This window comes from Lampris incognitus, chromosome 2 (assembly GCF_029633865.1).
Source record: "Lampris incognitus isolate fLamInc1 chromosome 2, fLamInc1.hap2, whole genome shotgun sequence".
In the NCBI taxonomy this organism is placed as follows: domain Eukaryota; kingdom Metazoa; phylum Chordata; class Actinopteri; order Lampriformes; family Lampridae; genus Lampris; species Lampris incognitus.
The window spans coordinates 30486848-30502086 of NC_079212.1; the positions used below are offsets into that span (position 1 = coordinate 30486848).

Genomic DNA, 15239 nt, shown 5'->3' on the forward strand with positions numbered 1-15239 from the left:
CCGACTCTGTTAGTCATTACTTTTCACAGGAATTTTTATATGCTAGTAACAGAATGAAGCCTCTGCTCAGCAGCTGAATTCCCCCACTGGTTTGAAGGTGCAAGTGACGCACAGGTTTGTGGTTGGGTGACATTTATTTTCACTAGTATACCATTAACTGATAGGTTTTTTTTTTTCAATCTCAAATCTCTTAAGCCTTTTAAAGGGAAAAGGCACTAAATTTTCAACCCTATCTCTGTCTATCCGTGACAGGGATTGCTCATGAAAAAAAAACATCTGCAGTTGAATCTGCGTCTCTGGGGCGGCAGTCTTTCCGTGACGTATGCTGACGTCATTTGACAGCCGGAAACGCTTCTTTCTAATATTCAAATCTGGTCTAAACGCGCTGTTTAAAAAAAAATCATTATCGTTATCTCGGATAAATTACGTTTTCGATGGTGAAAACGATGTCCCACAACACTACGCAGAGGATTTTATGGACGACGAGACAGAATTACCACGCAATGCACTCTGGTACGTGTAGGAAAGACTGAGCAGGAGAACGCCGATTTCGCCATCATACACGGTCATCATCATCATCATCATCATCCACGTACACGGTGAGGACTTAATCGCTGAAATTTCCCTTTAAGGCTAGTTAGTTAAGTATCCAAGGGACAGCAGTAAATATGGTTTATGTCACTGGACACACAATCACAGTTTTCTTATACCTCGTTGAATTGAAACCATCAAAGAAGAAAACCACACGGGACAAATAAAAACCTTTTTATTGTTAGTTTATCGTAGAACAGTTTCCTCAGTTGGTGGTCACCATCTGTAGGAAAGGAGAGTGTTAAAACTGAATTACAGTGCACTGCCTTTTTGTGTCCTCTTGTGTTGTTGTGCAGTCAAGATCCTTATGCAATAAAAATGTTCCTCACCCTGTTGATCCAGCCAATATACGAACTGACTTGTGTCAAGACTGTTGGCTTTTGGAGGACGTTGCAGCTCTGACCGGAGCCGAAGCTCACCACACCATGGACGTCCCAGGAGCCATCTGGGTTCTGGCAGTTCAGTGGTCCACCAGAGTCTCCCTGTAGGTCAGCCGACCAAAGTGAGTGGGAGATTTTCCAAACTACTGTGGCTAACTTCAAGAATCTGGGCTTCTGTAGGGTGTAGTTTCATTGCCAAGTTATGAAATTGGCTTCTTTTGAGGTTTTATCCATTCCTCCAATCCCTTATTATGGAGGTAACAGGAATATTATTGTTTATCATTGTTATTATTATTATTATTAGTAGTAGTAGTAGTTGTAGTAGTAGTGTGTTTAAAAAATGAGTTATTGCAAATAGAAAAATGTCGTTAGCCCTTCAAAACTGTCCTTAAATGAGCACAGAAGTCACTAGACATTGTGATCAATGAAAGAAAAAAGCTATGCAGATAACAGAACCAGTTGAATTTTGAATAGTGATGTTGCGCAACTAACATTAGATGACTTTTCCCAAAATTTAGATATAGCATTTTAGAATGAAACCTTGTATATGTACAATACAGAACACTGATAGCATATTGACAGATAAACAGAACATACAAAGACATATTACTACATTTTGCCATATGGTCACCAGGAGCTCTGTGGTTACAATCACAGTAACCACACCATCACCACACTACATCCTTTTCTCCAGGCACAATAGGCAACAAAAACTCCACTGAACAATTCTCAAAAAATCGAAGGAGCGCTATTTCACATATCAACTTACATTACAGCCTGCTTTAATGCCATCTCCTCCTGCGCAGACCATCTTGTCAGTGGCCAGGAGGCTCCACCAGTCTTCCTGTGAACAGGTGTCATGGTCCACCACGGGCAGCAGAGCCTGCTGCAGGATGACAGACATGGGACCGCTCGCTGTAGGGAGCAGACAGACTCAACTTGGGTCGGGAAGAAGATGAGCAAAGTTTAGCAGGAGGACAGCAACGGAAGAGATTCAGGTTTGCAGGATGAGCGCATTTAGTAGAGAGAAAGAAAAGACATGCAACAAATGCTAGATGTGGACCTCATTTAAAATGCATGCTCTTATAATTCATTGTAGATTGTGGTTGATTATTCTGTTTGGTAGGATTTTTGTAGTTGATTTTTACAGGCAAGACATGTTTATTGACAGTGTTTAATATTATTGTCGTATCTGTTCATAGTGTACATAAAGAGGACATGATTATTATTATCATTATTGAAGGGTATTCATGTTACTATACCATTTTTTTATACTGTTGCACCGTTTTGTTTCTGCTCATTGACAGTACTTGCTATGTTTTGCTTTTAGCATTGGTGACATAGCAGTTGAAGCTTATTCTACTGTCACACTAACTGTAGGACACTCGGGATAAGAGCATTAGCTTAATGCTTAGAATGCAAAAGTACACAGTGTTGGCATATGTGGTTTCTCCAGTGGGAACTGAACCCATAATAGTGTTGTGTTCATTCCATGCTAATAACCTATAATCACCAACCAATCCGATACGAGGTCCTCTTGTACAGAAAGTTGTGTAAGTGGAATTCCATCCATCCATTATCCAAGCCGCTTATCCTGCTCTCAGGTCGCGGGGATGCTGGAGCCTATCCCAGCAGTCATTGGGTGGCAGGCGGGGAGCCACCCTGGACAGGCTGCCAGGCCCTCACAGGGCACAAACACACACACACACACACACACACACACACACACACACACACACACACACACACACACACACACACACACACACACACACACACACACACACACACACACACACACACACACACACACACACCTAGGGACAATTTAGTACGGCCGATTAACCTGACTTACATGTCTTTGGACTGTGGGGGGAAACTAGAGCACCCGGAGGAAACCCACGCAAACACATGGAGAACATGCAAATTCCACACACAGGACGACCCGGGATGATCCCCCAAGGTTGGACGACCCCAGGGCTCAAACCCAGGACCTTCTTGCTGTGAGGCGACTGCGCTAACCACTGCGCCACCGAGCCGCCAAAGTGGTATTCCAAAGTGGAAATAATATATATCAAGTTTTTGTAGATTCATCCGAACTCACTGGAGAGTCGTCCCCAGCCAGTGACGTAGCAGGGGGCACCATGGGGCAGGATGAAGCCAGAATCGGGCAAGCATGCAGGCATGATGGTGTCAGAGAAGGTGACAGGAGAGGAAAGCTTGATCAAGGCAATGTCGTTGCTGCAAAAAAAAAAAAGAAAGGGTAAATAACAACATTTCAAAGACGATAATGAAAGTCTTTTTGTGCAGTTTATGTTTTAATGTTGGTGACCTCCACAATTTCCCAAATAAGATTTAAGAAATAAATTAACCAATCACCGAACCATGACACTTGGATCAAAGACTCCGTCCTTCACACTGTGTGGCTGACTTGGTCTTATGGGATAATGATTATGGTACAGCGCTCACCGGCTCAGCATGGTGTTGTAGTCCTCGTGGGGGATGATTTTGGCTGCCCTCAGCCTGAGGGAGCCCTCCTCAGCTGTTTTAAGGTTATGCTTGCCCAGTTCCACTCTGTACCTGTAGTGCTTACTGTAGGGTGGCAGTAAAAATGTTGTTATAAACAGCGGTATCAAATGTGTTCAGTCATTCATTCACTCATTCATTCACTCATTCACTCACTCACTCATTCACTCATTCAGAAAGCCTTTTAACATTGTTTTAAGTTATGGTCAGTAGCAAACAGAGGATCGTTCTGCAAGGGTAATATATGCTCTACGATGTCATGTCACGTTACAGGGCATGTTTTGATTGCTCATTAAAAAGTAATTGCCCTAAGTTAAAGAATCTGTATATTTTTTCAGCGTATTTTCTTAGTCCATCTGCAGAATCAAGACTTTTAATTACCAAGTGCCAGACGCACACCTGCTTCTGCAGTCCTACTACAGACAACATGCCATACTGTATCATTTATCTTTTAACTGTGCGTCGTGCTGATATCGCGAGTCTGTTCCCCAGTGTCCAGGTATGCGTACTTCATGCAGTGGGCAGCAGTGAGGACCCAGTCAGGAGAGATGAGGGAGCCCCCACAGACGTGCCTCCAGCGCCCACTGCTGTCCGACTGGAGAGAGATCTGTGCAGAAAAGAAAAAAAAAAAGGAGCGGAACCGGCTTCACTACAGCTTCATATGTATCATTAATTTTACGGCACTAGTCCCTATAGACTAGACACTAGTACTTATTCTTTAAACACTAGTCACTATTCTGACTGTCACTAGTCACTATTGTAAAGGAACTAGTAGCCAAAAATTAGATATTAGAATAAAGACCAGTTACAAATTTGATTATAACATGTCAATTTTCTCTTTTATAAGCAACAATTCAGTAAACACTAGTTATTCTGTTTGATTCACCAGTAACTATATTTAAAAGTATTAGTCACCATTTTAATAGTGTATATATTTTTGTTAACAACTAGTAACTTAACAATAGTGAAAGTGTTTTGAAAAATAAGTACTAGTTTTTGACTCGTGCCTGAACGGCCCATAGTCCACCAGCGAAATGCAACCCACCATAAGAAGGGTGGCTAAGGTGATTAGGCTTGGAATAAAAAAACAAGACATACCAGTATTACATACTTATTTCCTATTCTTGCTGTTTCTTGTCACTTTTTAAACTTTCTAGTTAAGAAATGGATACTAGGTCTAAAAATACATTTTTACTTGTCTCAGACTAATTCTACTAGTAATGACATTTTAGTCACCAGTAACAGTATATCTATGGTAGTTGCTATTCCAGTAATCACTAGTGGATTTTCCACTGCTACTAGTGCTTTTGAGAAAGCCTGGTAGTTTAGTTGCTATTCTATCTGACACCATCATCTTTTTCAATTTGACTGGTCAAGTCGGAAATTTTGCTATCAACATCTGGTTAAGACTAGTCATATGAATCCACTAGTCTTAAAAAATTTTTTTTTAAAATTTGACTACTTATTGATCCCCGTGCGGAAATTCTTCCTCTGCATTTAACCCATCCTAGCTGTGTAGCTAGGAGCAGTGGGCAGCTGCTGTGTGGTGCCCGGGGACCAATTCCAGTTCTTCTTGCCATGCCTCGGTCAGGGGTACAGACAGGAGTATTAACCCTGACATGCATGTCTTTTTGATGGTAGGGGAAACCAGATCACCCAGAGAAAACCTGCCGCAGACATGGGGAGAACATGCAAACTCCACACAGAAAGGACCTGGAATGACCTCCCAAGGTTAGACAACCCTGGGGTTCGAACCTAGGACCTTATTGCCGTGAGGCAACAGCGCTAACCACTGCACCACCATGTCACCAATATGTCAGGTAAAAACATAATATCTTTATTTGGAATAGAAACTAGATCCGATTAAAAAGCTACTTGTCAACACTGAATAGCAACTAGTAACAATGTAACTGTGACAAGTGAAATTCAGAATGTCAGCGAGTCATGGATGAAAGGTTACTATTAACTAATATATAATGACTAGTAGACCTGGATTAACGAGTGCTGTCTAATTAGAGACAAGACGTTAAAGGTTTATTTCCAATATGTGACGCCTCGTAAGGTTTAATTGATAAGCAGCTTGGTATTTTCCTAGTCACAATTTAATAGTGACTATAGTGCCTTTAAATTAGGCTCTAGTAACTAAAGTAAAATAACTAGTGTTTATTGACTTGTTACTCGTAAAAGAGAAAAGTGACATGTCATAATCAAATTAGTAATGAGTGCTTATTCTTATAGAGCTAGTATCTAATTTTTAGCAACCAGTGACTTTACAATAGTGACTAGTGACGGTCAGAACAACGACTAGTGTTTAAAGAATCAGTACTAGTGACTAGTGCCTTAAAATGAATGAATGATAAAATGGCCTGCCAAACTGACAGTCGTCATTACAATAATTTAAATACCCACTTTGGATGGAAAAGCCTTTATCTTAAATTCATCATTTCATATGTATGATATAAAGAGGAACCAGTACTTCCCCTCACACCATGTCTTGTCTCTGTGACTGAATATGAGTAAGCTCAAAGAAAAACTGAAATATGATAGAGTTACTAATTTGCTAGAAAGTATAAATGCAGTAGTGAATTATCCTCCGCTACTCCATATCATTATTCTGCAGCCAAGTTAATGTCACTAATCTATGATGTCTGAAGAGGAAGAAAGAAAGAAAGTATGGTAGACATGCTGTCATATAGTGATCGGCTGAGTGTAGAGTCTAAATTGGAACAGAATGGTACCTGCCAGGGCCAGCTGTGAGGCCTGGCATCCTCTCCTGCAACCACCCTGGTCACCACAGGGGCGAAGGTGGGCAGACCGCATCCATAGGCTGGGACAGAGTTGACATTATAAGACGAACCATGGACATTTTTAGCAATTCATCACATTAGATTATAACAGTCACGATGAAGTAAGAAAGAGGTCGTAACAGTCTTGCAAAAGCAATAACCCACATCAGTTGTATGTTAAAAGTAGACCATATATGAATAGGGCAGAACTTTGAGATTACTTGGTATATGTTTAATATTGGTATTGATATTGCTTTTATAGCCCTTTTTATCCCTCATACTATTAGAACACATGCACTGCTATGAATCACATATGCTGTCTTGCAACAAAATCCCAGAAACAAGCGAGGTCTTCCTCTAGCAACAGAACAACGAGCTATTATTTCCAGAATAGTCATTAAAAATGTTAACAGAAGTTGTAAATTCGAAGTACACAACAGCTGTCAATCAATCACATCACCAGACCAAAGCAACCAGCGGCTGTTGAGTTATTTGCCAGCAGGAACCTTTTGGGTTTGAGTCAAGGTTAAACGCTTCAAATTGTCACAATGACATTCAGACATTAGCAGTCTCACTTATTAGCAGTTACTTGCACTTTCTCTCAAGTGTTGCTATATTTTAGTGTAATTTAGCCTGTTCTGTAATTGTTTTCATTCACATCAAGTCAAAACCCACTCACCGGTAGCTACCACGATGGCAAAAATCACAAACCTCTCCATGACTGTACGTCCCAATCTGGTATTCAGGAGTCACTGGTATTTATACTGTAGGATGCGGATGTCTGTTCTGGGAAAACTGACTGGCTGGTGCCTGAAGGCCAACAGCATGTGCTCAATGATAACATTTTCCCATCACTGTTCCTGTCCCAACAGAAGTTCTCCTTCATTTTTTAACCAGTTGTGGTTGTAAAACCTCTAGAGGTGACAGATTAACTTCTATGAATCAAACTGACTGGTTGTTGTTGTTATTGTTGTTGTGGTTGTTGTTGTTGTTGTTGGTGGTGTCACTGCCTTCCTGGTCTGGATCACATCAATTGGTTGACCTTTGTCTCATTACTCAAAAAATCTAAGGATGTGTTTGTTTTTTCGATTCATTCTCGATGTGTGTTTTCTTGCTTCACATGAAAATTCACTACTTTGCAATGCATATCAGAGAAAGTTGAATCAGTTCATCTGGACACAACGTTTATATATAGAGAGAAACATTTCATCACAAATCTAAATGACCTCTTCAGTCTCAACTGTATCCCTGCAGATGAGTTATCCCTGCAGTCAGTTGAGACTGAAGAGGTCATTTAGATGTGTGATGAAATGTTTCTCTCTATATATAAACATTGTGTCCAGATGAACCGATTCACCTTTCTTGAATTTTCTTACCTGGATTATTGAGCATGCGTAGAAGCATTTGCAATGCATAGTTTTGAACTGCTATGAAACACATAATGAAGGAATGAAAGGCACAATCATATATCAGTGTTTTTATTTGATTTATTCTTAGAAAGTACCTCCAACTTGAAGCCTCTATCTCAAGAGACGATGCCTCTAATAGGTGACCATTTTCTGTGAAGAAGATCAATAACATTAGAAACAATTTTGATCAATGCACAAAACCAGTGGGACTGGGGTCAATTAAAATTTTTCTATAATTTATCAACATTCTTCAGTATTGTAGTCACCCATCTGATCAATGAAGAGCATGCATATCTGCAACTGGTGGCATCTCAAAGATGTGTGAAAGTGAAAGTGAAAGTGGCTGAAAGACTTACAGCGCTTATCCAGTCAATGTAGGAGCTGACTTGGGTGAAGACGGTGGGCTTCTTGGGGAAGTTGCAACTGAGCCCAGAGCCGAAGCTGACGATACCGTGGACCTCCCAGACACCATTCGTGTTCTGGCAGTTAAGAGGACCGCCGGAGTCTCCCTGATGAATATAGGAAAGAAACCAAACGAACAGTTAAACACATTTTACAACCAATAACTTCAGATGTTTGAACTGCCTTTAGAGTGATATTCAGCTACTACACAGATAAACTAATAATTGCAGTTGTTGGTTCGTGTAGGTGCCATAACCTATAACATAACATTGCTCAGATTACTATCTTATATCTCTCTTATTAGAAGTCTGAGTATGAAAGGCAAGAATTTCCCATGTGCTGTTTCTTCCAGCAACTTGTGTTTCGTTTCCATTGTAAAATATGGGAATAGTCTGTTGGTTAGGGTGTACATTACAGTCACTGTAACATATGGCGGCACACACACAAAGCTTGCTCCAAATGTGAAAGGTGATATGTGTAATATCTAATCTAACTAGTAAACACCAGCCGGGGCTGTTGAATGGTGCTGATTGAAACAAAGGAAATGACTCACAGCGAGCCCACTCCCCAGATTTCTGCATGCAGAAACACAGGTGTCGGGCCAGCTGAGATATTTTGGTTATTGTTTAATGCCCTACACCCAAAAGACTCTGCTTGTACTCACAGTCCCTAAGCAAACAATACAGCAATCCCAGAGAATGAGCTCTAATAAGGGTATTTGAAAATGGTAGTTGATGGTAAATGTCCTTTGTATCCGCTACCTTTCTATTTTTGAATTTGTTTAGCTTGCTTTGGTTTATTGTTATTCCCATCGCAGAAATATACAGTTTGGGTTCAAGTGCAATTTCGGATAGCATCTTTAAACTGAGATATGAGAAAGTCAGATTATTTCTTTCTTTTTTTTTTATTTCTCCCCAATTGTACCTGGCCAATTACCCACTCTTCCGATCCATCCCGGTCGCTGATCCTTCCCCTCTGCCGCCCGGGGAGGGCTGCAGACTACCACATGCCTCCTCCATACATGTGGAGTCGCCAGCACTTCTTTTCACCTGACAGTGAGGAGTTTCACCAGAGGGACGTAGCGCGTGGGAGGATCACGTTATTCCCCCCAGTTCCCCCTCCCCCCCAAACAGGCGCCCCGACTGACCAGAGGAGGCGCTAGTGCAGCGACCAGGACACATACCAACATCTGGCTTCCCACCCGCAGACACGGCCAATTGTGTCTGTAGAGACGCCTGACCAACCCGGAGGTAACACAGGGATTCGAACCGCTGATCCCCGTGTTGGTAGGCAACAGAATAGACCGCCACACCACCCGGACGCCAAGTAAGATGATTTCTGTGTGTAGACACACTCAATGCCTTCAAAGCTATTTTTGAACACTGCTTGTGGCCTGTGCTTGATATACGTGTCTCAACTAGAAAATCCTCTCAGGTGATCCAACGTATGCATCTCATATCAACACCGTTAACTAAATTAACTACTATGTGACCATATTCCCAATGCACATGCTTTTGAATTCAACTCATCCCACTGTAAGGTTGTGATGAACAGTATATGTTTTATATTTTGCACTCACGTTGCATCCAGAAACCACTCCGTCTCCACCGGCACAGACCATTGTGTCCTTCACCTGAGGCCCCCACCAGTCAAGCCTGGAGCAGGTGGCGTGGTCCACCACGGGCAGCAGAGCTTGCTGCAGGATTTCAGCAATAGGTCCTCCAGCTATGTAGAGTGGAAAGTGGAGAGAAGGTCAATTCAAGTAATTAAAAGTATTCTCAAACACAGAGAGTGAGACTAAATTCACATTGTAATTCTTATTGCATATTTTAAAAATTCTAATGAATTGCATTGTAATTATCCATGGAATTTGTCACTTTGAAGCAATAAATTTAATTGATTCAAAGACATGTTCCTGCTGTGCAGAAAAGCTAGCAATGCTGCATCAGTTACTATGCCCCCTCTTGTGGTAACCACAGAGATAGGGATCTTTCTTTATTTCTCTCTTCTTTTTTTTTAAATTCATACATTACTGTCTTTATACATGCTGAGAGACAGTACAGGATTATATATATATATATATATATATATATATGTGTGTGTGTGTGTGTATATATATATAATATGTATATATATATGTGTGTGTGTATGTGTGTGTATATATATAGTATATATATATATATATATATATATAAATATATGTTGACAGTTACCAAAAGATGAACATGTAAATTTGTAGTCAAGGGGGAAAGGTCTGTGGGTACTCACTGGAGAGGCGTCCCCATCCAGTGACAAAGCAGGACTCAGCATTGGGAAGGATGAAGCCAGCTGCAGGAAGGCAGGCAGCCATGACGGTGTCAGAAAAGGTGACAGGGGATGCGAGCTTGATCAGGGAAATGTCATTACTGGAGAGGGCACACACACACACACACACACACACACACACACACACACACACACACACAAACACACAAACCAGTTACAGCCACAGTGCACCAACTAATGTGAAAATCAGTATTGTGCAAATGCAAAGTATTATGCAATCTGAATTTTGGCTAAAACAACACGTGTTATTATAACCAAGTCAATTTTGTAAAACTGCGCTGTTATTGAGTTCATAGAGAGTAACTCTTTCTTTACACAGTCTTTACATTCAAAGGCTAAAGCGTGTGTTGGGTAAAGACATCTGTTACCGGATGAAGAATGGGTTCCACTTCTCATGCACAATAATGTTGGCCGGGCTTGCAAACACAACACCTTCCTCGGTCGCGGTCAGGTTGTGTTTTCCCATGACCACCCTGTACTCCTTGCCACTGCTGTAATGGGGAAAGTATAGAGCAATGGCCGATGTTCATTTAACAGAATCTTGCTGACAGCAAACTCCCTCATGACCTGCAGCTCTTTGAGCTAGCAGGCCTAGTCAGGAGTCTAGTACCGAGGTGACTTCACTCACGGCCGCTGCAAATTAACTTGTTTCAACTTCTTGTTTCTTTAATTAAGCAAAATCATCTACCAGCGGTGTGATGTTTTTTTTTCTGTCACTTGTTTAAAAAATATACGATACAGTACAACAAATGTGTTAAACTGCATTGGGAACTAATCAGAGGCTTTTTTCCCCTTTTTTATTTTCTTTGTGAAAACTGCAATTTTAAGACACTATGAAAAAAGGATAATTTGTAAAAACTGATTTTTTTTGCATATTTTATAATGTAAAAATATGTCCCTCTCAATGAACCTTGAAATCTAATAGAGTCCAACTGTGTGAGACTCATTAGACTTGAACGAGACTCAAACGAGAAACTTTTTTGCTTTTGTTCTTCAGTCCAGCACCAATGCAAATCAGCTCATTCCAAAAATATTCTTGAATAACATGAAACTGAACAACTTGACACTTGGAAATGGTGGAACTTGAATCAAGGGATTGTTGCTTATTCCTGAGACATTCCAGAGACAAGTGCCACTATGCCACTACTCACTTGAAAATGTAAGGCCAGAATCCAAAACATCTTTATTCAAAGTATTTTTTAAACTTTTCTAAGACAATAGCCTATCCACAAATATATCTAAATCATGAACACGTGATACTCATTTCAATAATTACTATCGTAGCATGTGGAACTTTTCCAGGGTAGTAGACCGAGCTGGTCGAGGAACTTCACCAACAAATACTACAACATGAAGAGCTAAAACTCAGATTCATGTTTTTTCTGTCTTTTTTTTTCTTTTTTTTTTATAATGATGAGAAAAATGCTGATGTGAAAGCAGTGGTTAACTGTGTTTCATTTCAGTTTGAATGGATCTCCAGGACTTGTGTGTGGTCAAACACCAGCATACTGCAGTAACCAGTGTCACCACTGGTGTCAATAAAGTCAACAAAAACGCCGATCTGCAGGAGTGTAGATTTTAAATTCATCAGAATATTGATGGAGTTCTGAAGGCAGTTTTGCCGTGGTGCATAGACAGAGTTGGCAACTTTGGTAACCTGGACGAAATGACATTTTGTGCATGTGTGCATGCCATGCACTTAAGGTACAGCTAACGTAAACTAGCTGGCTGTTTACAGAGCATTTATTCAACACGGAGATAAGTATCGTGCACCAATCAGACAGCAATTTAAGATGCATCTCCATGGAAACACCCACATAAAAGACCCAGTTTTGAACCATCCAGCTGTCTTCTAGAGTCAAAGTTGTTTGCTTGGTTTAACTATTACTATACCAGAAAGACTTTCACATTCAGCTGTTAATCTCTTTTGCTGTTGCAGTGTTTCGGTGTGAGCTTTGGCTTGGTGTCACGACAGTGTGAGACAGAGCCTGAAAGCATCAGATTCACACCAGATGCCTGAGAGTTGGCAACCCTGGATGGTCCATCATGAATCAATGCATCATGTAGTTTGTGTGTGGGGAAGCTGTGTCTTACCTGATGCAGTGGGCAGCAGTCACAACCCACTGGTCAGATATCAGAGTACCTCCACAGGTGTGTCTCCACTGGCCCTGCCTGTTGTACTGCAGAGAGATCTGAAACCAGAGGTGGCAAAAGTACACACATTTTTTGCTCAAGTAGAAGTACAGATACTTGTGTAAAAATAGACTCTGGTAAAAGTAGAAGTACTGACTCAACTTCTTTACTCAAGTTGAAAGTAAAAAGTACAGGCTCTGAAATGTACTCAAAGTATAAAAGTAAAAAGTACAGGCTCAGCTATTTCCCCATGTCACCTTTATTTTTAGTCGAAGTTACATTATCACTGTGTTTTAATTTAGTTGAAGGCACAGATTAATTTGAAAAGTCTAGCCCGAAAATAGTCCTTGGTGAAAAGATAATTTTATGAATTCAAATGTCCATGACTTCCACCAAGGCACCGTGAATATTAGCCAGAGAAGTAGATCATTTTATGATAGGTCTGTCCCCTGAAATTATGAATTAAAAAAAAAAACATGCAACAACACCGGTATAGTCCTTTTTTCCCCAAATTGTTCAGCTTTACTGTTATCTTAACCATTCCAACTTCAAATAAAATTACATCCATCTGGTATCGCGAGACTATCTGAGATCATCTCCACTAAGCGTTTAGAGACCGACTTATGAGTCTACAGGGTTATAATGTTAATAATAATAATTCCCCCCAAATGCATTAAAACTAAAGTAACAAGCCTGTTTTGAAAATGTAAGGAGTAGAAAGTACAGAAATTTGTGTTAAAATGTAGGGAGTAAAAGTAAAAAGTTGTCAGAAAAATAAATATTCAAGTAAAATACAGATATTTGTACTTCGTTATTTCCCACCTCTGTCTGAAACACATACGTTTTCCACAAAAGCAGCATGGATAGTCATATTGACCTTTGGTTATAATGCTATGGAGTGGGATTTATTAAAAGAAGCGAGTGCAGTCAGTTCAAGTGCTGCTAGTATGAATGAGAATATGAGGCGCCTGAGAGACACCTAAGACCATACATGTAACATACCAACATACAATAATTCAGTCATACTATTAATGCTCATACAAATTCATTCTTCTAGTTTGGACACTTAAAATTAGAATTTAGTTTTGGACCTATAGGTTTTCCTCACCTTCCTCATTCAGCATCACATTCAATGTGCTTTTTATGTATTTGTTTTTTCTTTTTGTATCTGCAGGACTGTGCAGATGTTGGGTTTTACCTGCCAGGGCCAGCTGTGAGGCCTGACATCCTGTCCTCCGACCACCCTGGTCACCACAGGGGGGAAGGTGGGCAGACCACATCCATAAGCTGGGAGAAAAGATGGGAAGACAGACCAAGAGACGAGAATATAATTTACAATGGTAAATGTGCAACAAGACTGCTGTATCAGAGCTGCATGTTAGAAAACAGTGACAACAGTTTTTTGCCCATAACTCATAACTCTTGCCTGGACTTTGTTCAAAAAACAAAAACAAAAACAGAAATATGTTTTGATAAGATAATTTTCTAAGGTTTAGCAAGGTACAGTAGGATTTCCCTGAGGAATTGCCATAGCACTTCTTTATTTTTGCATGATATTCTTATTATTAGAGATGTCCTTACCGCCAACAACAAGGGCAACAAGGACGACAAACCTCATCATGGCTGTATCTTCACGGTTTAAAGAAAGACCCCTGCATATTTATACCATTCAAATTCTTGGGAAACTGTGTTTTGACGAGGTTGACATGGGGTGGAGCTGGGTGGGAATCCAAACTAGGAAAGAAAAAAAAAGAATACGTTGTCCTGTTTGAAGTGTAATATTGACTTAATGAAAGTAGGAACTAAACATATGTTTAATAGCAGGATATTCCCACTGCTTATGAAAGCATGGTGTTTTGAATGTTTCTGGGTTCCATCAATGAGAAACATGACTAGTATTTTGCAGACTAGGAGTAAAAAGTAAATTTCCGTAATCAGTTCATAAATCATATACTCTTGTAGGTTGATAGAAGGGTGGTTTCTGTTCATATTCAGCATAACTTTTTTTTTTACTACTTTTATTAATCCCCGTGGGGCAATTCTTTCTCTGCATTTAACCCATCCTAGCTGTGTAGCTAGGAGCAGTGGGCAACCGCCATGCAGTGCCCAGGGACCAACTCCAGTTCTTCTTTCCATTGCCTTGGTCAGGGGCACAGACAGGAGTATTAACCCTAACATGCATGTCTTTTTGATGGTGGGAGGAAACCAGAGCACCTGGAGGAAACCCACACAGACACGGGGAGAACATGTGAACTCCACACACCGGATGACCTGGGATGACCCCCAAGGTTGAACAACCCTGGGGTTTGAACCCAGGCCCTTCTTTCTGTGAGGGAACAGCGCTAACCATTGCGCCACCGTGCCATCATGGTTATTATTGTGGCACATGCATTTTATTTTAAAACACCGTGGAAAGCAGCAGTGCCTTTACATTTTGGTGCTGGTTTTCCATATCAGTAAACACAGTGCTGACTCTGCTAGACAAAAATTGGTTTGCAAGAATATTGTCTTATTGAAGAGTGATTGCTTGCATCATTGCAAAGTATTTTGTTTTGTTTGAAACATCACATTGTGCTTGAACTACTTGAACTAAACTTAGTAACAGGTCAAAGTGGCTCCTGGAAACAAAAGTGAGTTTACCTGCCAAAGCTGCTGAATATAAATTCATCAGAGGAACAAGTGTAATT

At 40.5% G+C, this 15239-nt stretch overlaps 2 protein-coding genes across 2 annotated transcripts; both read right to left on the reverse strand.

The window, feature by feature from the left end:
• Nucleotides 1-755: 755 nt before the first annotated feature.
• LOC130107758 (chymotrypsin-like elastase family member 2A) lies at nt 756-7002 on the reverse strand. Its single transcript, XM_056274495.1, has 8 exons — nt 6963-7002; nt 6236-6324; nt 4007-4104; nt 3441-3563; nt 3076-3212; nt 1741-1886; nt 921-1073; nt 756-814 (listed from the first exon to the last, which is right to left on the reverse strand). The coding sequence occupies exons 1-8, from the start codon at nt 7000-7002 to the stop codon at nt 797-799; spliced, it is 804 nt and encodes a 267-aa protein (XP_056130470.1). The 3' UTR covers nt 756-796.
• Nucleotides 7003-7752: 750 nt separating this feature from the next.
• LOC130107756 (chymotrypsin-C-like) lies at nt 7753-14202 on the reverse strand. Its single transcript, XM_056274493.1, has 8 exons — nt 14134-14202; nt 13751-13839; nt 12514-12611; nt 10788-10910; nt 10363-10499; nt 9674-9819; nt 8049-8201; nt 7753-7842 (listed from the first exon to the last, which is right to left on the reverse strand). The coding sequence occupies exons 1-8, from the start codon at nt 14171-14173 to the stop codon at nt 7825-7827; spliced, it is 804 nt and encodes a 267-aa protein (XP_056130468.1). The 5' UTR covers nt 14174-14202; the 3' UTR covers nt 7753-7824.
• Nucleotides 14203-15239: the final 1037 nt, after the last annotated feature.

Bases quoted from the DNA above. Each gene is read 5' to 3' on its own strand.
- LOC130107758 (XM_056274495.1), bottom strand. From the start codon at position 7,002: ATGGAGAGGTTTGTGATTTTTGCCATCGTGGTAGCTACCG. The intron at 6,325-6,962 runs GTGAGTGGGTTT...ACTCTGTCCCAG, and splicing joins TGCCATCGTGGTAGCTACCG to CCTATGGATGCGGTCTGCCC. The intron at 1,074-1,740 runs GTAAGTTGATAT...GCTGACCTACAG, and splicing joins GCATTAAAGCAGGCTGTAAT to GGAGACTCTGGTGGACCACT.
- LOC130107756 (XM_056274493.1), bottom strand. From the start codon at position 14,173: ATGATGAGGTTTGTCGTCCTTGTTGCCCTTGTTGTTGGCG. The intron at 10,911-12,513 runs GTAAGACACAGC...TCCCCATTACAG, and splicing joins ACTGCTGCCCACTGCATCAG to CAGTGGCAAGGAGTACAGGG. The intron at 10,500-10,787 runs GTAACAGATGTC...TGCCCTCTCCAG, and splicing joins TGGAACCCATTCTTCATCCG to TAATGACATTTCCCTGATCA.